The sequence below is a fragment of the Eulemur rufifrons genome, chromosome 30 (genome assembly GCF_041146395.1).
Source record: "Eulemur rufifrons isolate Redbay chromosome 30, OSU_ERuf_1, whole genome shotgun sequence".
In the NCBI taxonomy this organism is placed as follows: domain Eukaryota; kingdom Metazoa; phylum Chordata; class Mammalia; order Primates; family Lemuridae; genus Eulemur; species Eulemur rufifrons.
The window spans coordinates 49267477-49285238 of NC_091012.1; the positions used below are offsets into that span (position 1 = coordinate 49267477).

The 17762-nt window shown below is 35.3% G+C and overlaps 1 protein-coding gene across 2 annotated transcripts in view; it reads left to right on the top strand.

Annotated features, from left to right (window-relative positions):
- The window catches only part of THOC2 (THO complex subunit 2), a 118026-nt gene that overhangs the window by 22560 nt on the left and 77704 nt on the right, over positions 1-17762 (top strand). For both annotated transcript variants that reach the window (XM_069464481.1, XM_069464480.1), the window contains exons 3-7: positions 1365-1456; positions 4301-4352; positions 9184-9254; positions 10770-10891; positions 11446-11579. In XM_069464481.1, the coding sequence (XP_069320582.1) occupies positions 1365-1456; positions 4301-4352; positions 9184-9254; positions 10770-10891; positions 11446-11579 (471 nt within the window). The remainder of the gene's footprint in view (positions 1-1364; positions 1457-4300; positions 4353-9183; positions 9255-10769; positions 10892-11445; positions 11580-17762) is intronic.

Below are 17762 nucleotides of genomic sequence, written 5' to 3' on the forward strand. Positions count from 1 at the left end.
TTATGGGAACTTAGTTTATAATAATCAGCTGTTTTGTCTTTCTAAGTGATTACTTAAAAAAAATCTTTGTCATCTGGATAATTTTAAATAAGTATATGTCGTAAAGCATTTTATTAATGGAAATGCAAAGCATGAAATTGACCTCATATTGCTACCATACCAACAAATAGAAACTTTTTCCTTTTTATATAGTTTATTTGAAAGCATAATGAAGGTATATTTAATCATGAATACTTCATAAAGAATTGAGATAATCTGGCTATTTTTCTTGAGCAAGTGACTTAATGGACACATTAATTTCACTGCAAAATAGTACTTGGTTAAAGGGAGATTGATACACATTTTGATTCCTATTATATTCCTTTTTTGTGACCAGTAGTTATACTAAGAGAGAAGAATTTTAAATGTTTGATTTTTTTTTATGTGCTAATTTGCCCTGAAATTTTGATTCCACCCCAAAGGGGATTATAACTAGACATTATTTTACATTGGTGTTTTTAGAACTGCTTGTTTTACTACTTTTAATGATTGGAAGGAGGTAAAGTTTTTAGCATATGGGATTAAAGGAAAAGATGACCAGAAGGAAGAGGTGTTCACCTGATCACTAACTCCCCTGTCCCCTCAAAACCAAAAAATCTTCAGGAAAGGGGGCTACGGTAATTAATAGTGAATGGGGCTATTTTGTGCTTGACAGTTCTCACAGAACTGCCATTTTATGTATGTGTATACATATGTATTTATTTTTTGTTTGAATTCTGATGAACATTGAAGAGAAAAAAAAGACTGGGGAGAAATTTCTCTGACAGTAGGATATGGATAAAACTTAGTGTTATATTTACTGCTATTCCTTACTTGTTGTCACTATAGTCCTGAGGTTGAATTGAGTGTAATCTGAATATATATAGAAAAATCTGTGAAGTCTGCTGGTGAGGAAGCTGGTTTTAGTTTATATCTACTTGCTGGAGTTCTGTGCAGTAATTGAAAATAATTATGGAGACTTTAGTAGCATGAAAAAATGCTTTTAAAAGTGTTTTTTTGGGAATCAGAATACCATAAGATGTGCACAGTGAATTCAAATATGTAAAATCTGTAGATATACAGAAAAAGACTAGAAAGAAATGCTCAAACTGTAGTTATATTACAGTGGAGGGATGGTTAACTTCTTAAAAAAAATTTTAGTGTTGTATTTTTGTGAAAATAAAAGGAAACTGCTAGAAAAAAGCATTGGAAGTATATTTTTCTTTTATTTTTGATGTTTATAATAATTCTGAGAAGTAGGAAATATATGGATTTTTTCCCCCAGAGAGTATACCTTTCACGTTCAAGAGACTGTGTCCTTACACTATTTCTTTTATTTTTAACAGATTTCCAGCAAGCTCTCTATGAATTGTCATACCATGTTATTAAAGGAAATCTCAAACATGAACAGGCATCTAATGTTCTTAATGACATTAGTGTAAGTATATATATTTTGTGAAACTTAATTATCATTACATATATCTTTTTGCCTTTGATACAGAGATCTTTGAAGTATATAACTTGCGTTTTATTTTATTCAAAATTATAGTAGTGGCTATTTTAAGGTAATATTGGTAAGCCATTTTTACTAGACAGGAATAAAGATATTTTAATCTTTTTGTCAGTTATGAGTAAAGCAGAAAATACTAGGTAAGCTGGGAAGACCCCCCCTCCAAACCTTGAACTATAATGAAATCAAGGTATCTTTCATTAAAAATGCTACTTGAAAAAGTAAATTGGCTAAAATGTTTTTCTTCCAGTATAGCATAATGAGCCATTTTTTGTTTGTAATTATGTTTAGTAACTAAATATATTTTAAACATTAAAGATTAAATTATTTTAAATTGTGGTTGCCTAGCTCTAACATTCACTTGCTGTTAGTTTTCATCTGCTTGCTGTTTGCTTTTGAAAATATTAACTAGATTTTTTTAAACCTTTAAGTGGTTATTCTGTTTCACTTTTTCATTTATTGAAGAATTTAAATTAGATTCAGGCCAGATGGTGGTTTGGTGTTTGAATTGGAAGATAGAGTTTCAAATTGTAAACCAGTAGTTAAGCTTGAGGTTTCCAAGTGGTGTGCTGTTCTGTTACTATCAGGCTGGTTTTTAAACTTGTATATAATTAAAATTATCTGTTCAGTTCAGAACAGCTTTTATAATAAGTATTTTTGAAGGGAAATCTGGAGCTTCTTGATCTCAGTATGAATTTCCCTTGTTGTGTTGCTTTAAGCTTCTGTAGCCTTTTCTGTTAGGGGAAGTAATCTTTATATGATTTTTGTGCTTTCCCAGGGATAGTCTTAAGGAAATTCTAAGTTTAGCTGTTGTGATTTTCCACCCCATATTGGGGTGTGTTTGAGCAGTAGGGCTTCAGTGAGTTTCCCTTTTATCCCTAAACTGTCTCCGTCTGATAACAGCACATTAGTTTATGTTGGAATAGTCTATTTTTTAAACAGTTAATATTCCATCATTGAAGACTCTTGTCTTGTTCTCTTTCTGGTCTTCAAGTAGCCTGAGTACTTGCATTCAAGTAGACATAGCCAGAGTTCGTAGCCCTTAAGAAACTTGAGACTAAAATCTGATCGACAATTATTTAATTCTGTAAATTGGGCATTGGTATAGGTTTTAGTGTATTTTATGGAATTTGATTCTAATTCTTTTTCCGTTTATTGACAATGAATAGTCCAAATGAACTTTATGTGTTTTTGGTTCTTAGATTCTCCTTTCTTTGGAGAACTTAATTATATCTTTATGTATACTTCTGCAGCTTGATTGTCTTTGCCATGGCTTTCTCATAGTACTGTACCCTGTCCGTTATCTTACCCACGGAAGTGTAATCTTGTGTGTCTCCTCGCATTTGCCAGTTTTTTCTTTAGAATTTCTTTTAGTCTGTGAAAATAGGCTACTCTTAGGGTTGCTATAGTGCCTGCAAACTGCTAATTGCAATAAATGAACTGTGATCCTTACTAATGGAAAAATGGCTCAAAAATTGAGCATGAGATTGGGAAGTCAGGAGACAAATCTAGAATAATGCTGAATTTTTCATTCAGAAATAAGGGGATTTGGGGCTATTTTCTGCAGATGCCACGGACAAGAATGAAGAAAAAATAAAAATAGGTTTTGGTCTTTATAATTTTCATGTTTAGAGACTCTTGAGTTACAGAACAATAGCCTTTTTTTTTTTTTTTTGAGAGACAAGGCAGTGGCACAACCATAGCTCACCGTAACCTTGAACTCCTGGGCTCAAGTGATCCTCCTGCCTAAACCTAATTAGCAGCTGGGGCTACGGGCATGCATCACCATGCCTGGCTAATTAATTTTTTTTTTTTTTTTAAGAAACAGGGTCTCTCACTCTGTTGCTTAGGCTGCTCTTGAACTCCTGGGCTGAAGTGATCCTCCTGCCTCAGCCTCCCAAAGTGCTGGGATTACAGGCATGAGCCACTGTGCTTGGCCCAGAACAACATCTTTTAACTGGTTTTGTATTTTTAAAATTTCTGTTCTTCTGATACCACTATGATTTTTGTATACATCAAGTGTTGACTTAGGCATGAGCACAACATTTAAAGTTTTGGATGAAAAATGTACCATTGTTAATAGTCTTCTTTTAGGTAGGCGTGAGGTACTCTAAATTCCACTGGTTTCTTTTTTTTTTTTTAGACAGAGTCTCACTCTGTTGCCCTGGCTAGAGTGAGTGCCGTGGCGTCAGCCTAGCTCACAGCAACCTCAAACTCCTGGGCTTAAGCGATCCTACTGCCTCAGCCTCCCGAGTAGCTGGGACTACAGGCATGTGCCACCATGCCCGGCTAATTTTTTGTATATATATATTTTAGTTGTCCATATAATTTCTTTCTATTTTTAGTAGAGACGGGGTCTCGCTCTTGCTCAGGCTGGTCTCGAACTCCTGACCTTGAGCGATCCGCCCGCCTCGGCCTCCCAGAGTGCTAGGATTACAGGCGTGAGCCACCGCGCCCGGCCTCCACTGGTTTCTAACATGAAACTTCGTTGGAAAAATGTTATTCATTTGTCTTCTTTAATATTTCCTAAGGTGCTTATTTAGGTTTCTGTTTTTTAATCAAGTTACTTCATGGTAGACGTTTAAACATTTTCCCTTTACTATTATCTCCTTTTTACTACAAAACTTAACTTGAAGAATATTAATATTTGTCAACGTAATGATGTTGGGGGTTTGTTAGTGTTTAAGTTTCACTGAAGGGCGTTATTCTGAAATCATAATACTAGGCTGTTTGCTGTTCTGGTATTTACTGTAATTATATTTTTAAAATTAGGAATTTCGAGAGGATATGCCTTCCATTCTTGCAGACGTATTCTGCATATTAGGTAGGTACTAAGCCTTTATTTCACCTATAACATAATGCTGTTTGGTAAATTGATGTACTGTTAAATAAAATGTTTTATTTCAAACTCAGAATTTTACAAATGTTTCTATGAGTCTAGAAGCAAATTGTTTTTACTTTACACAGAATTTTGTATTTTAAGTCAAATTTTGTCATTATAGCCACTGTTTATAAATTAGCTTTAGAATGTAATTCAAATTGAGTTTTTGACAATGTATATTTATATAAATTTGAGCTAAATTATTTCAAGTAAAAAAGCCAAGTTTTCCAGTAAAAAAGCCATTTCAGTCATTGTTAGTCTGAATTATTTAGATTTTAGTAACTAAATAATTAATCTTATTCAATACAGGTTTTCAGTGAATGATGTCAGAATCTCAAATGTAGGACACTCGAGATACTTCGCTGTTATACTCTTTTTTTTTTTTTTTTTTTTTTGAGACAGAGTCTCTCTCTGTTGCCGAGGCTAGAGTGCTGTGGCATCAGCCGAGCTCACAGCAACCTCAAACTCCTGGGCTCAAGGAATCCTGCCTCAGCCTCCCGAGTAGCTGGGACTACAGGCATGCGCTACCATGCCCAGCTAATATTTTCTATATATTTTTAGTTGTCCAGCTAATTTCTTCCTATTTTTAGTAGAGACGGGGTCTTGCTCTTGCTCAGGCTGGTCTTGAACTCCTGAGCTCAAACGATCCTCCCGCCTCGGTCTCCCAGAGTGCTAGGATTACAGGCGTGAGCCACTGCACCTGGCCTGTTATACTCTTTTGAGTCTTAATTTTAGAAAAAGCAAGAAGAGCCAAAGTAATCAAAAGTACTTTTGAGGATGAAAAGCCAGCTTTGGAAATAGCAACTTCTCTATTTGTCCAGAATAAATAAGAATTCATACAAGATAAAAAAGGAATATTTCTTTGACTTAGAACAAAAGGTGGCCTGTCGTGGTAGCTCACGCCTGTAATCCTAGCACTCTGGGAGGCCGGAGGATCACTTGAGGTCAGGAGTTTGAGACCAGCCTGAGCAAGAGCAAGACTCTGTCTCTACTAAAAATAGAAAAAAAATTAGCCAGGCATGGTGGTGCATGCCCATAGTCCCAGCTACTCTGGAGGCTGAGCCAGGAGGATCCCTTGAGCCCAGGAGTTTGAGGTTGCTGTGAACTAGCCTGATGCTATGGCCCTATAGCCTAGGGCAACAGAGTGAGACTCTGTCTCCAAAAAAAAAAAAAAAAAAAAAACAAGAACAAAAGGTGGTATTCTCCATGGGAAGCATGGATTAAAAAAAATCTGTATTACAAATTTATTTTTCTAATTTTAGATCTGGATTAAAGTAACTTTGAGCACAGTTTTCCCCATCAGTCTTGTGCTTTCTATTACTTTATAACTTTGACTCTAACAGAAAACATTGCCAAGACATTATCATATTCACTTTAAAATAAAACTTATCCTCTGAAGGTTTGTCAAACTGGAATGAATTATTTTAGCTCATTAATCTTAATTCCTAGAATTAGATAAATTACTTAGGTGTCTTACTGAGAATCTAGAATTTGGTCTCAAAAAATACAAATGCTGGTGCTTGATCCTTCAGGATGTTCCAGATTTCATAGAAGTGGTAATGTTGGGAACAGGCCAAAATATATGTGGACTGTGAGTGATAAATGAAAAGAGTAGACCATTGATGAGATGACAATATGTCTCAGTTTTGAATTGTTTTCCTTGTCATAATTATTAATAGTCCCCTCTTTGACTCTCAAAACTGTCCTGGATTGAATGATAAAGTATATGTTCTTGCTGTCTATTGGATTGATTGATTTATGCCAACCAGAAAAACCTTTTAAGCTTAGTTTTTGAATTATCTTTAGGCACTTAAGATACTACATTATTTTACAAGTAAATATAACATGAAACAAGTTTCAATTTAAAAAATTGTTTTTACTCTAAATTTGTAAGACTGAAAGATTGATTTGTAGGTAACATTTTGTGGAAGCTGTTCCTTGGTAGTGTCAGGAGTGTATTTTATGTCTTTCTTTGGATAATCATCAATTATCAGCTTAACTAGTTGTAGTAATTTATTTATTGACTTATTTTATTAAGATATATTTTCCCTTCATAGTTATTTAGTAATATGAATTATTATCACAAGTCATTGCTTTTTACTAGTAACATGAATTCATGAAGATGATGTTTGGTTGCTCTTGGGAAATTTCTTTTAGCCTATCCAGTCCATTTTTATAAGCAAGATTAGGATGGCAAACTTGGAAACGAGAATTTCCCTCACCTGCCCCCTCACCCACACCCCCACCCTTGGCAGGAAAAAAATTGATCCAAAGGTGACCCCAGGTCAAGGTAGGGGAATAGGAGTAAGAATGCAAGCTATCTCTAATAATGAGGATGATGATGATGATGATGATAATAGTAATAATTGTAAGTGCTACTTTTGGAGCATCTTCCATGTTCCTAGGCATTGTGTTAAGCATTTAATTTCATTTTAATCTTCACAGCACCTTCTGTAGGGTAGGTATACAGATCAGAAAAATGAGGTTCAGAGAAGTGGTGATATTTCAAGGCCACATAGCCAGTAAGGCAGGATCTGAACCTGGATCCCTTTGGCTCCACAGCCCGTGATCTTTTTACTACATCATGTTGTCTTTCTAATATGTTAAGAGTTATAAGGGAAATCAGTGCTGTTGTATGTTCCAGGTTAAGATAGCAACTTTCTTTAATAGACTGATCATGTGAGAGTGTGCATGAAAGCTATAGTAAGTAATCTGAAAGGGGGGAGTCTGATGTAACGTGATGTGCTGATGGGACTTCAGAGCTGGCGTAGGTAGTTGGTGATATTGGGGACTAGAGTTGAAAATGGCTGAGGGCTTTTTAGTAAAATCATATGAAATTAAAGAGAACTTGTTCAGGGTAGAGTAGTGAGGGATAATAAATGAGTTTATTAGAATGGTGTTATGAGTTTGAACAAAAAGAATAAAGAAAACAGGGAAAGCACAGTTGGGATAATAGAGTCCTGTGTTGATTGTTGAGACAGCTCAGTTAGGAAATTTACTGAAGTACTGTTAAGCCTTTGCTAACATGGTTAGAACCCAAGAGAATGGTGTTTTAATCAGGTCAGGTGACCGAGAGGGCAGTAGACTTGACTTGAAGAGTATGCATCTGCTACCAGGTGCCCAGATCTTAGGGACCTTGGGGCTAGATCTTAGGGACTTTAGGACCCTGGAGGGTAGATAGATGTTGGTTAAAATAATGAGCCCAGTTTAGTGCCTACCCCCTACAATTAGTATCCTTGAAGTTTTAGGCTGAGGAGGAACCAGAAAACCAGATAACAGAGTAAAAACTGAGTTCCTGAGAAGGACTGATGAGATACACACACAGATTAACACATTGGTTTAGCACCAGGTTCCCCACAAAAGTGCATTTGGGTGCATGGAGCAGATTAACACATTGACTGCCACACTAGAAAAAAAAAATTTTTCCTGGGGCCATGGTGTTTTATTATGAAAATAGGATAAAAACTTCGAAAACAAAATGATCCTTTGTAATTTAATGAAAAATTTGTTATTTTTTATTGTTTTCTCTGTGTGAGTTATATGCAACTTGAAAAATAGTGCATGCGGCTCCCAAGGTGAAGAGATGTGTGAGTTACATATGCTTCACGAGGCCCTGGGCTCAAAACTAGCATGAGTTAAATATAACTCACATGGCAGTTAATGTGTTAAGAGTCTTAATGAGAAATTGAGATTGTATTGCAATTTACATTGCATAAAATATACCTTAAAATTTCCTTAATACACTTGAGTTGTGTGCTTAGCTATAGTGGCCACAATGTGGGGAAGTGGTAACCCTCCAAGAAGGGAAAGTGGAGAAGGGCCAGGAAAATGTGGATATGTTTGATGATAAGTCCCCTTTTCTTTTGATTCTCAGTGTTGATAGTAGAACGTGTAGAGGACACTTTTTATTATTTCACTAAAACTGGTGCCTCTTTTTATAGCACTTTCTAAATTAATCAGTTGACTTTAAAAATAGGTTAATAGTATGTAATCAGTCAGTTAAAGTAATAATCCTGAGATCAACTTTGTTTGTAATCCTACCCATCCTGGCTGAAATTTTTGATGCTTGGCATTTAGTGCTAATTGTTTTGTATCCTCCACACCTCAGATCAAAATTTTCTCAATAATTAAATGAAACTCGAGGTCTAAGTTTTTAAATATTTCAGCAGGAAGAAAATGAAAATCTTGAATAAATTTTTGTTTCCTGACTAGAATTATAATTCAAAATAGGATGTTAAAAATATCTTTTAATATTGTCTTTTCACAGGGGTGGTGGCCAGGTAGCTTGGCTAGAACATGTTAGTTTGACCAAGGTGCTTAAAGTTAAGGGTTTGGTCTTTAGGAGTATTAGGATCTTTAGAGTTAGAAGACCTCTTTGTTGTCTCTCATTCAACTTTCCACTTAAGGAAAGAATCTGTTTTTAAGCATCTACAACAAGTTACTGTTTAAGCTTTGCTTGAATATTTCCTTTTTTTGAGAACAATATTTTTTTGAAACTTTGTTGCTTCTGGTGCCACAGCTGGTAGCTTCTGTGTAGTTGACTTAGCATTTTATGGACATGTTTTAGGCCACAGGGTCATTCTCCAATTTCAGGAGAAATTAAAGCATTCTTTGTGCATATGAAGGATATCTCATGTTACTACAGTTTTAAATTTTTCCAAATTCAGTTTGAGGCATTTTAAAATTAGCTAGTTTTAAAGAAAATAAGTATCTTATTTTAGTGCTAGAGTCTAAAATAATCAGACTTTCATCTTTTTTTTCTTCATCATTGTAGATATTGAGACAAATTGTTTAGAAGAAAAAAGCAAGAGAGACTATTTTACACAATTGGTATTAGCATGTTTGGTAAGTTTTAAAAAATACTTTCTCTTTTTAAAATTTGTATTGAGCAGTTGTAATCACAGTTAAGTTAATGGATGAGTATATTGACATTCAGTTGACCATCATCAGGTGAGATTTGGGTTTTGAAATGGAATGTTTTCTGAAATTAAACATGCTTATTTCTATGAAATAAGCATGTTATCTATCATCACTTAAATTATCTATACATATGAAACCTTTGGTGATATTCTTGACCTAATAATTTCCTAAGAAAAAGGTAAGCATCTATAGAGTAAGTAGAAATGATTGTAGACAGGGTTTTGTTTTTTTTTTTTTTTTTTTGAGACAGAGTCTCGCTCTGTTGCCCGGGCTAGAGTGAGTGCCGTGGCGTCAGCCTAGCTCACAGCAACCTCACACTCCTGGGCTCAAGCAATCCTCCTGCCTCAGCCTCCCAAGTAGCTGGGACTATAGGCATGCGCCACCATGCCCGACTCATTTTTTCTATATATATTTTTAGTTGTCCATATAATTTCTTTCTATTTTTAGTAGAGACGGGGTCTCGCTCTTGGTCAGGCTGGTCTCGAACTCCTGACCTTGAGCGATCCACCTGCCTCGGCCTCCCAGAGTGCTAGGATTACAGGCGTGAGCCACCGCGCCCGGCCTAGACAGGTTTTAAACTGAAAATTTTTTCACAAATTCTTTTTTTTTTTTTTTTTGAGACAGAGTCTCACTCTGTTGCCCAGGCTAGAGTGAGTGCCGTGGCGTCAGCCTAGCTCACAGCAGCCTCAAACTCCTGAGCTCAAAGGATCCTCCTGTCTCAGCCTCCCGAGTAGCTGGGACTACAGGCATGCGCCACCATGCCCGGCTAATTTTTTCTATATATATTTTTAGCTGTCCATATAATTTCTTTCTATTTTTAGTAGAGATGGGGTCTCGCTCTTGCTCAGGCTGGTCTTGAACTCCTGAGCTCAAACGATCCGCCCACCTCGGCCTCCCAGAGTGCTAGGATTACAGGCGTGAGCCACCGCGCCCGGCCCACAAATTCTTTATTAGGCAAAGGAGAGCAAGAATGGAGGTAGTTTAAAAATACCAAATTCTAGAACCTGTCATAATCATTGCCTAGTAAACCATTATGTTCATAAATTTAGAACCAAGGAAAAATTCCATTACTGAAACCTGGAAGAAGATCCTTCCTTGTCTTTGCTGTACCAGAATGTGACTTATAGTAGAAACTAAAGAAGGCTGAAGTGCTATGTTAAGTGAAAATTCAGTTAAGACAGACTCAGTTTTAATGAGAATTTCATCTGTAGTTCTTGTGATTTGTAGGCTGTATACCGCATGCATGTAATATTTTAGTGAAGTTTTTGAAGGAACTGTTTATTGTATATTTGAATATTTAGAGTCATTATTGTTAAATTTCTAAGCCTTTTTATACATTGTAAATTGATATATATAGAATATGATTTTTGTATTATTTGGGAAAAATTGTGGATGCGTAGTTGGAATGCTATAAATGACCTTTAATATTTTTTAATACAGTATTTAGTTTCAGACACAGTTCTAAAGGAACGTCTGGATCCAGAAACACTGGAATCATTAGGGCTTATTAAACAATCACAGCAATTCAATCAAAAGTCAGTGAAAATCAAGACAAAACTCTTGTAAGTACATGTACCTTATGTTGCAGATCAAGTAGTTGAGTATGTTTTTTCTTAGTTCTTATTTTGAATAGTAGCAGTTGTTAAAGGCATGTTGAAGATTTTGTTTGCAGTGTTAGTGTGTCTTATGTTTTTTGCCTTCTAAAAGTATCCTAAGGTTGAGTCATCAGTGAGTTTTACCTGTGTAAAACCAATGTTAATTTTGGCCATATTCGAAGTTAAAATAATATTTAATGCTTTTATTGTTAGCAATAAAATAATTTATGACTGTAGCTATACTCAGGGTATATTCTTAGTGATGAAAATCATGCTATGTTATTTTTCCTTGATATTGTTCCTTGTGTTACTGATTTTTCCTATGTGATTAACATTGGGTTCTCATATGAACCACTGTTATTTTCTACCCTAAAAGATACACAAAGAGGTAAACTTTCAACAACTATTCTTACGATTGTTGTAAGTTAGAGATGAGACAATTCAATGACAAGAATATAGTACTTTGTGAAAGTTTAGTTGAAATTAATTTTATCCCCTTAATGATATTTATCTGATTTCAGTTATAAGCAGCAAAAATTCAATTTGTTAAGAGAAGAGAATGAAGGCTATGCCAAGCTGATTGCTGAATTGGGTCAAGATTTATCTGGCAATATTACTAGTGATTTAATCTTAGAAAATATCAAATCTTTAATAGGTAAGATATATCTATATACTATATGTTATTAAGTTTTTTTAACTGTTGGAGAATATTCCATAAAGACAAAATGAGTATGTTCCATATGATTTTTTTCAATTAAGAAATGAGAGAAGTGACTAGCTTGTACTTTTAGTATTTTATCAGTTAATTATAAAATTTAGCATGATATTTATGATAAATCTTTCTGTTACATTATATTACTGTTATAGTAGGTCCTGCTCTCGTATTTCTATATTTAAGTTTTACATGTTTAATTTTAAGTATTTCTTAATCATTTTTGGAAGGCAGAAAATAAGCAAATGTGTAAACTTTAATACGGTAAATGTTCAGTGAACTTTTGAAACATGAAGATGTGTAATTCTTTTGAACTTGATTTTAAAATACAGGGGACTTTGATACACATTTTATCTTTACAATAGCCTCTTAAAGTAAATGCAGCAGATGATGCAAAAGTGTTATAGATGAGGAAAGTGTTTTCTCACTACCTTTTAAATAGAATTTCTATAGCATTCTTTTTTCCTTTTTTTTTTGCATTGAACATTTAGAGGAAGTGGTTGACTTCTATAGAAAAGAGGAATGAGTGCTAAAAAAAAAAAAATAGGATAATCCTGATTTCCCAAGGGGAGAAAGAATTTTTGCTATTATTTGTTGGGTGTTATACTATCTTGGGAAGATTTTGCAACACCGAGGTGTCTTAGGTTTTGAGATCTGCCAGAGAAGTCATATTTTCTGCCTCACTAGTTATATCTTAGGGGATGCTTATCTTCAGCTTCTCTGTTCTGTTTTTGGAGTTTATATATGACTAAGAAAGAGAGAGGAGGTGTCCCAATCCTGTTCCCCTTCCTCTAATGATTTGTGTAGGAACCCAAATAAAACTATATTTATTACAATCATCTTTGTTCTTACCAACAAGCAAAGGTAGCTTTTAGTTTAAATATACCCTTTTCTTTGAAGTTAGTCTAGTTCTGGTGGCTGATCTATTTTCTTTGCTACATCTTCCTGTTGTCAATTTAACATCAAGACGGGTGGTCCCCTAGGGCTGTGGGACTCTTATCTGTGTGGCAGTGACCCACTTTAAAAAACCCTCCTGTAGGGGTTCCTTTCTCTTCTTTCCAGAGTAGGCTCTATATTTTTCCTGAAGTGTTTTTTGATCTAGCTTGAGAACCTTTCAGTACTGCTTTGTTATAAGTTTGTCTTTTCTTGTATCCTGTCATGTACTTGCTTAAGATAGTATTCCCTGCATAAAAATTCTGTGCTGTGTAAGCTCCTCAATTGCTTTTTTTCTTTATCTCCTTTTTTGTTGACATCTCTGTTTCTTCTATTTTTTTGTCCTTATGAGTTTATGTTTTTTCATTCTTTTTTATTTTGGGAGCATTTCAAAGAGGGGTTTTCTTGAAGATGTGCTTTTATCTAACTGGAAAATGTACACTATTTTTCTTGAACTTTGCTCTCATAGAGAATAGGTTATATTACTATTTCGGAAGAACAATGTGACAGAACTGCAAGCTCATGACACACATTCCATGAGTATAAACAGTTTTATTTCTTGGGTTAAACCTCTGTTTTAACCCATCAAGCATATAGTGAAGGCATGCTAGGCCAGCCAGAAGCATTCAAATATCACCTTGTCAGTGAAGCTTTCCCTGGCCATCCTGTCAATACTCCCTTTTGTTCCCTGGTTATTTTTCTTTTTAGCACTTATCACTATATAATATGCTATGTGTTCCCTACCTCCATGTAAGCTCCATGAGGACGGGGGTTTTTATCTGTTTTCTTTAGTACCTTATCTTTAATGCCTCGTATGTGGGTGCTAAATATGAGTGAAAAATGTGGGTGAAAAATGAGTGAATTTCTTCCCCTTTCTTATATAGTTTATAGTGATTCTTAGCTTCTTTTCCCTGACAATGGATAATTTTAGGAAGTTCATCTCCCTGACTTAGTGTTTGATTCTCTCTGGCTAGATGATTCCCCCTCTCCCCAGTTGTCTGAGAAAAGAACTTTTCATTGATGTGAAAATTGAGGTTAAGACTTCAATAAGTATTCCTTCAATGTTAGCATTTATTGGGTTCCCTCTTAGTGTAAACTCTATCCAGGCCTTGTCTCATCTGGCCAGAAAAGCTCACTGAGGCAGCATCCTATTTTTCATGATCTCTTTGGATGAGTTTCTCTGTGTTTATTCCTATTGTTTTCTGTTTAGGAACAATGTAGACTGGTGATACCTCATATAAAACTATCTCAGGCCCGAGCTCCTAACCAACCATTGTTAGAAACCGGTACCTTGTTTGGGAGGTATGCATTTTAGGTACACTTAGGTTCAGGGTACTTGGACTGATCAGGAGAAATCCTTATCATCCTTTAGTTAAAAGGTAGTTATTTGCTCCCTAAAAGACTCTGGTAGTCAAAATGTTTATATCCTGTCGGATAGCCTGGGGCTATTTAGGGCATCAGCAAGCAAGGAAGCAGAACCATTGTGAATCTGCTTGTTGGTGTGTTCTCAACTCTGACGCTAAGTTTGAGCAACTTATTAAATAGGAATTAATAATGATTAGTACACTCTTGAGCTGCCAGGTTATAGACCCCATAAAAGTGGTCCTTGCTTCAAGATGGTGAAAAGTATCTTTTAGAATTTAGAGGAAAGGATATCAGAGGTGGACTCCCTTGATTGCTGAACTAAACTGTAAGCATTCTACATTTCTGGATGTCCTTCGAAAAATCAAAACATCATGCAGTACACCTTAACTATATATATAATTTAAAAAAGGTGATTGCTAGGTGTTCTTTCCTTTCCTTTCTTCTAAATCAGTGGTCAGCAAATGTTTTCTGTAAAGGGTGAGATAGTAAATATTTTTTGGCTTTGTGGGCCATATGGTTTCTGTTGCAGCTATTCAGCTCTGCCATTATAGTGTGAAAGCAGTCATAGATAGTACATAAATAAATATGTGACTGTGTTCCAGTAAAACTTTATTTACAAAACAGACAGCTGGGTGGATTTAACCCACAGGCCATAGTTTGCTGATCCTTGCTCCAAATTTCTTGTGAAAAACTAATCATGGAGCCAGCTTACTTGAGCTTGGTTTTGGAGAATGAAAATGATTCTTTTGGTTTTGAGTTTTAGTGGTCCAGTATATTTTTGGCCTAGACTCTAACCTCCTTACCGTCTCTCTCAGAATCAGAGCTCTTTTCATCAAACCTCAGGACCTTCATTTGTTGCCTGGTGTCCAAGGTTATACATTTGGCTGAGGGAAGGGTAGGGTAAGGGAGGGTCTTTGCTCCTTCAATCTCATAAGTCCTCTTGGTTGCTTGTCAAGTGACCAGAGAAACATTAAAGACAAAATGAAACCCTAGGCCAAATGATTTTTTATTTCTGGACAGATTATAGGATATTTAACCCCTTTAGCTGTAATATTTTAAGTATACTTAGTATTTTATCTCTGGATCAATCTAAATGTAAGGTCCATTTATCTTAGATGCATCTCATCGTTGTGTCAGCTTTCTCTTATCTCGTTGAAAAGGAAGCCAGTTGGCTGCTTCTTTTACCTAAAGTTTTGCTGTATTGAAGTTTCTTGACTATATATTAGAAGTTTCTTTCCTTTACTTTGAAAAAGATGATAGCAATTTGTGTGCTCAAGCGCAGGTTTTTTTCCAATCATACTTTTATTTTGTTAGGTGCATTTTTCTGCATCTTGGTTCATTGGTTCTTGCCTGGAGATGTGTAGTTTTTTTACAAATAGTATTTTTTTTTTTTTTTTTTTTTTGGAGACAGGGTCTGTGATCCAGGCTGGAGTGCAGTGGCGCTATCATAGCTCATTGTAACCTTGAATTCCTGGGCTCAAGTGATCATCCCACCTCCGCCTCATGAGTGGCTAGGACCACACCTGGCTAATTTTTAAACATTTTTTATAGAGATGGGGTCTCACTATGTTTCCCAGGCTGGTCTTGAACTCCTGAGCTCAGGTGATCCTCCTGCCTTGGCATCCCAAAATGCTGGGATTATAGGTGTGAGCCACCATGCCTGGCCTGCAAATACCATTTCTTAGAGATAGTCTAGCATAGATTTTTATTAGCCTGCTTTTGAAGGAATTCTTTCTAGATGCCAGATCATTTTCTTTTGTTAAAAACATAGTTTTTCTTTGTCTCCGTAAGGTCCATTCTGTCAGGAACATGATGATTGAGACTATAATTTTGTTTTCTTGTCTGAAATGTATAGGCTGGACATCTATCCCAGTCATGTTTACAATATTATCCTGGTTTTTTTTTTTATTTTCCTGATAAGAAACTCAATTTGACCTTATTTCTACACTAGCCAATTTCAGTTTAATCATTTGTTGCCTCTAGTTGCAATCACTGTATCATGTTGTCCATCTTTGGGCAAACTCCAGTTGCTTTTTAGTGCATTTTTTCAGAGATGTATCATTCAAAAGGTATGAACTTTCCTCAAGATCAGGGGAACCATTTTTATTAATGTTTGTATCTCAAGCACCTGGCACATAGTGGATAGTCATTTAATATTTATTTAAATGAAGGAATGAATTTGTGGCCATTATAGGGCTGCAGTTTCTTTATTTTTCCACTCATTCCCTTCTAGTACAGTTCCCTGTTTGTTCCTCAAAAGGCATTGTGTGTGTGCGTGTGCGTGTGTGTGTGTGTGTGTGTGTATGTTCCTTAATGTAGCTGGTGGTAGAGGTAGGGAGCTAGGCTTGTGATCTCTGGCAAGATCACATGACTATCAATGCTTGGGCTGGACAGAAGCCTTTCTAAGATGCCTTGAATGCAAGAGTACTTACGTTCTACCGCAGCTGCCATTAGGAACAAAAAACCTTGGACATTCAAGCTTACTGATTATTACTAGAGTCTCACTGTATATGAAATACCTTAACTGTTATTTAAAACTCTAAGATTTTAATAATTTTCTAAACCTTTAGTTTAGCTTTTTTCCATCTTTACTTTTTCCATCTTATGGATGGAATTGATTGGACTAACTTATGGCACCTGAGATATTTAATAGAAAACTCATAAGCCACTTTTTCTTTTGTGAAAGATGCAAAGGTTGGTATCTGTTATAAATAAATGTGCATACCTCAGATTACTGCCTTAAATTGCACGTAGAAAGAAATGGATAGTTGACAGTGCAGATCATTGATAGAATAGTCTTGATGGAGTAATACTGTTAAATAAAACACAATATCAGCGGTACATATTTCAGCACATTGAAATTGTAAACTTCAAAGTAATGTGAATGAAACACTTAAAAGATTTCCATCTAACATGTTGCTGTGCTAGTCCTTATTCACAAGTTTTGTATATTTAGCCTAATGGGTAATTATAAGCCAGCCAGTTTTTCAAAATTACAATTTTTCAAAATTATATTCAGTGTCTTTTCTTGTCTTCTATGACAGAATCAGTGCTATTCATTTTGTTTTTATTTTTTGTATATATTATTTTTATAAATAGGGGCCTGGATGAGGTTCTCAGGTCCCAGGGGAGAGGGGCCTGAGAAGTCACCGCTATTCATTTTTATTTAGTGTTTTAATTTTTATATTTAGTAAATGTAGGAGAAGTTATATAATTGGAGAATTTGCTAGATCTTAACTGGCGTAATCTATTGTCACTGTTAGAGCAGTTTGGGGGCATTTTTCCAGCTTTATTTAGGCTTAATTGACATATAATAAACTGCACATATTAAATGTGTAATATGAGTTTTAACAGATGTATATGTCTGTGAAAACATTAGCACAGGCAAGATAATACACGTTCCTGTTACTCCCCCTCAAGATTCTTCCTGATCCTTTGTATTTATCCTTTCTCACTCCCCCTTTCACTCTCTCTGGGCAACCACTGATCTGCTTTCTATCACTATAGATTAGTTTATTTTTTCTAGAATTCATCTAAAAATGGAATCATGTAGTACGTACTTTTTTTGGTCTGGTTTATTTAATTCAGTATAATTATTTTGTGATTGTTCCATATTGTTGCCTGTATCAATAGTTCTTCCCTTTTTATTGCTGAGTAATATTCCACTGTATATGCTACAGTTATCCTATGCTTTAATTTGCTTATCCATTTACATATTGATGGACATTTGGGGAGTGTTTCCTAGTACAAATAAAGCTGCTATGAACATTTGTGTACAAGTTTTTATATTAACAAAGACATTTATTTCTCTTGGGTAAATACCTAGGA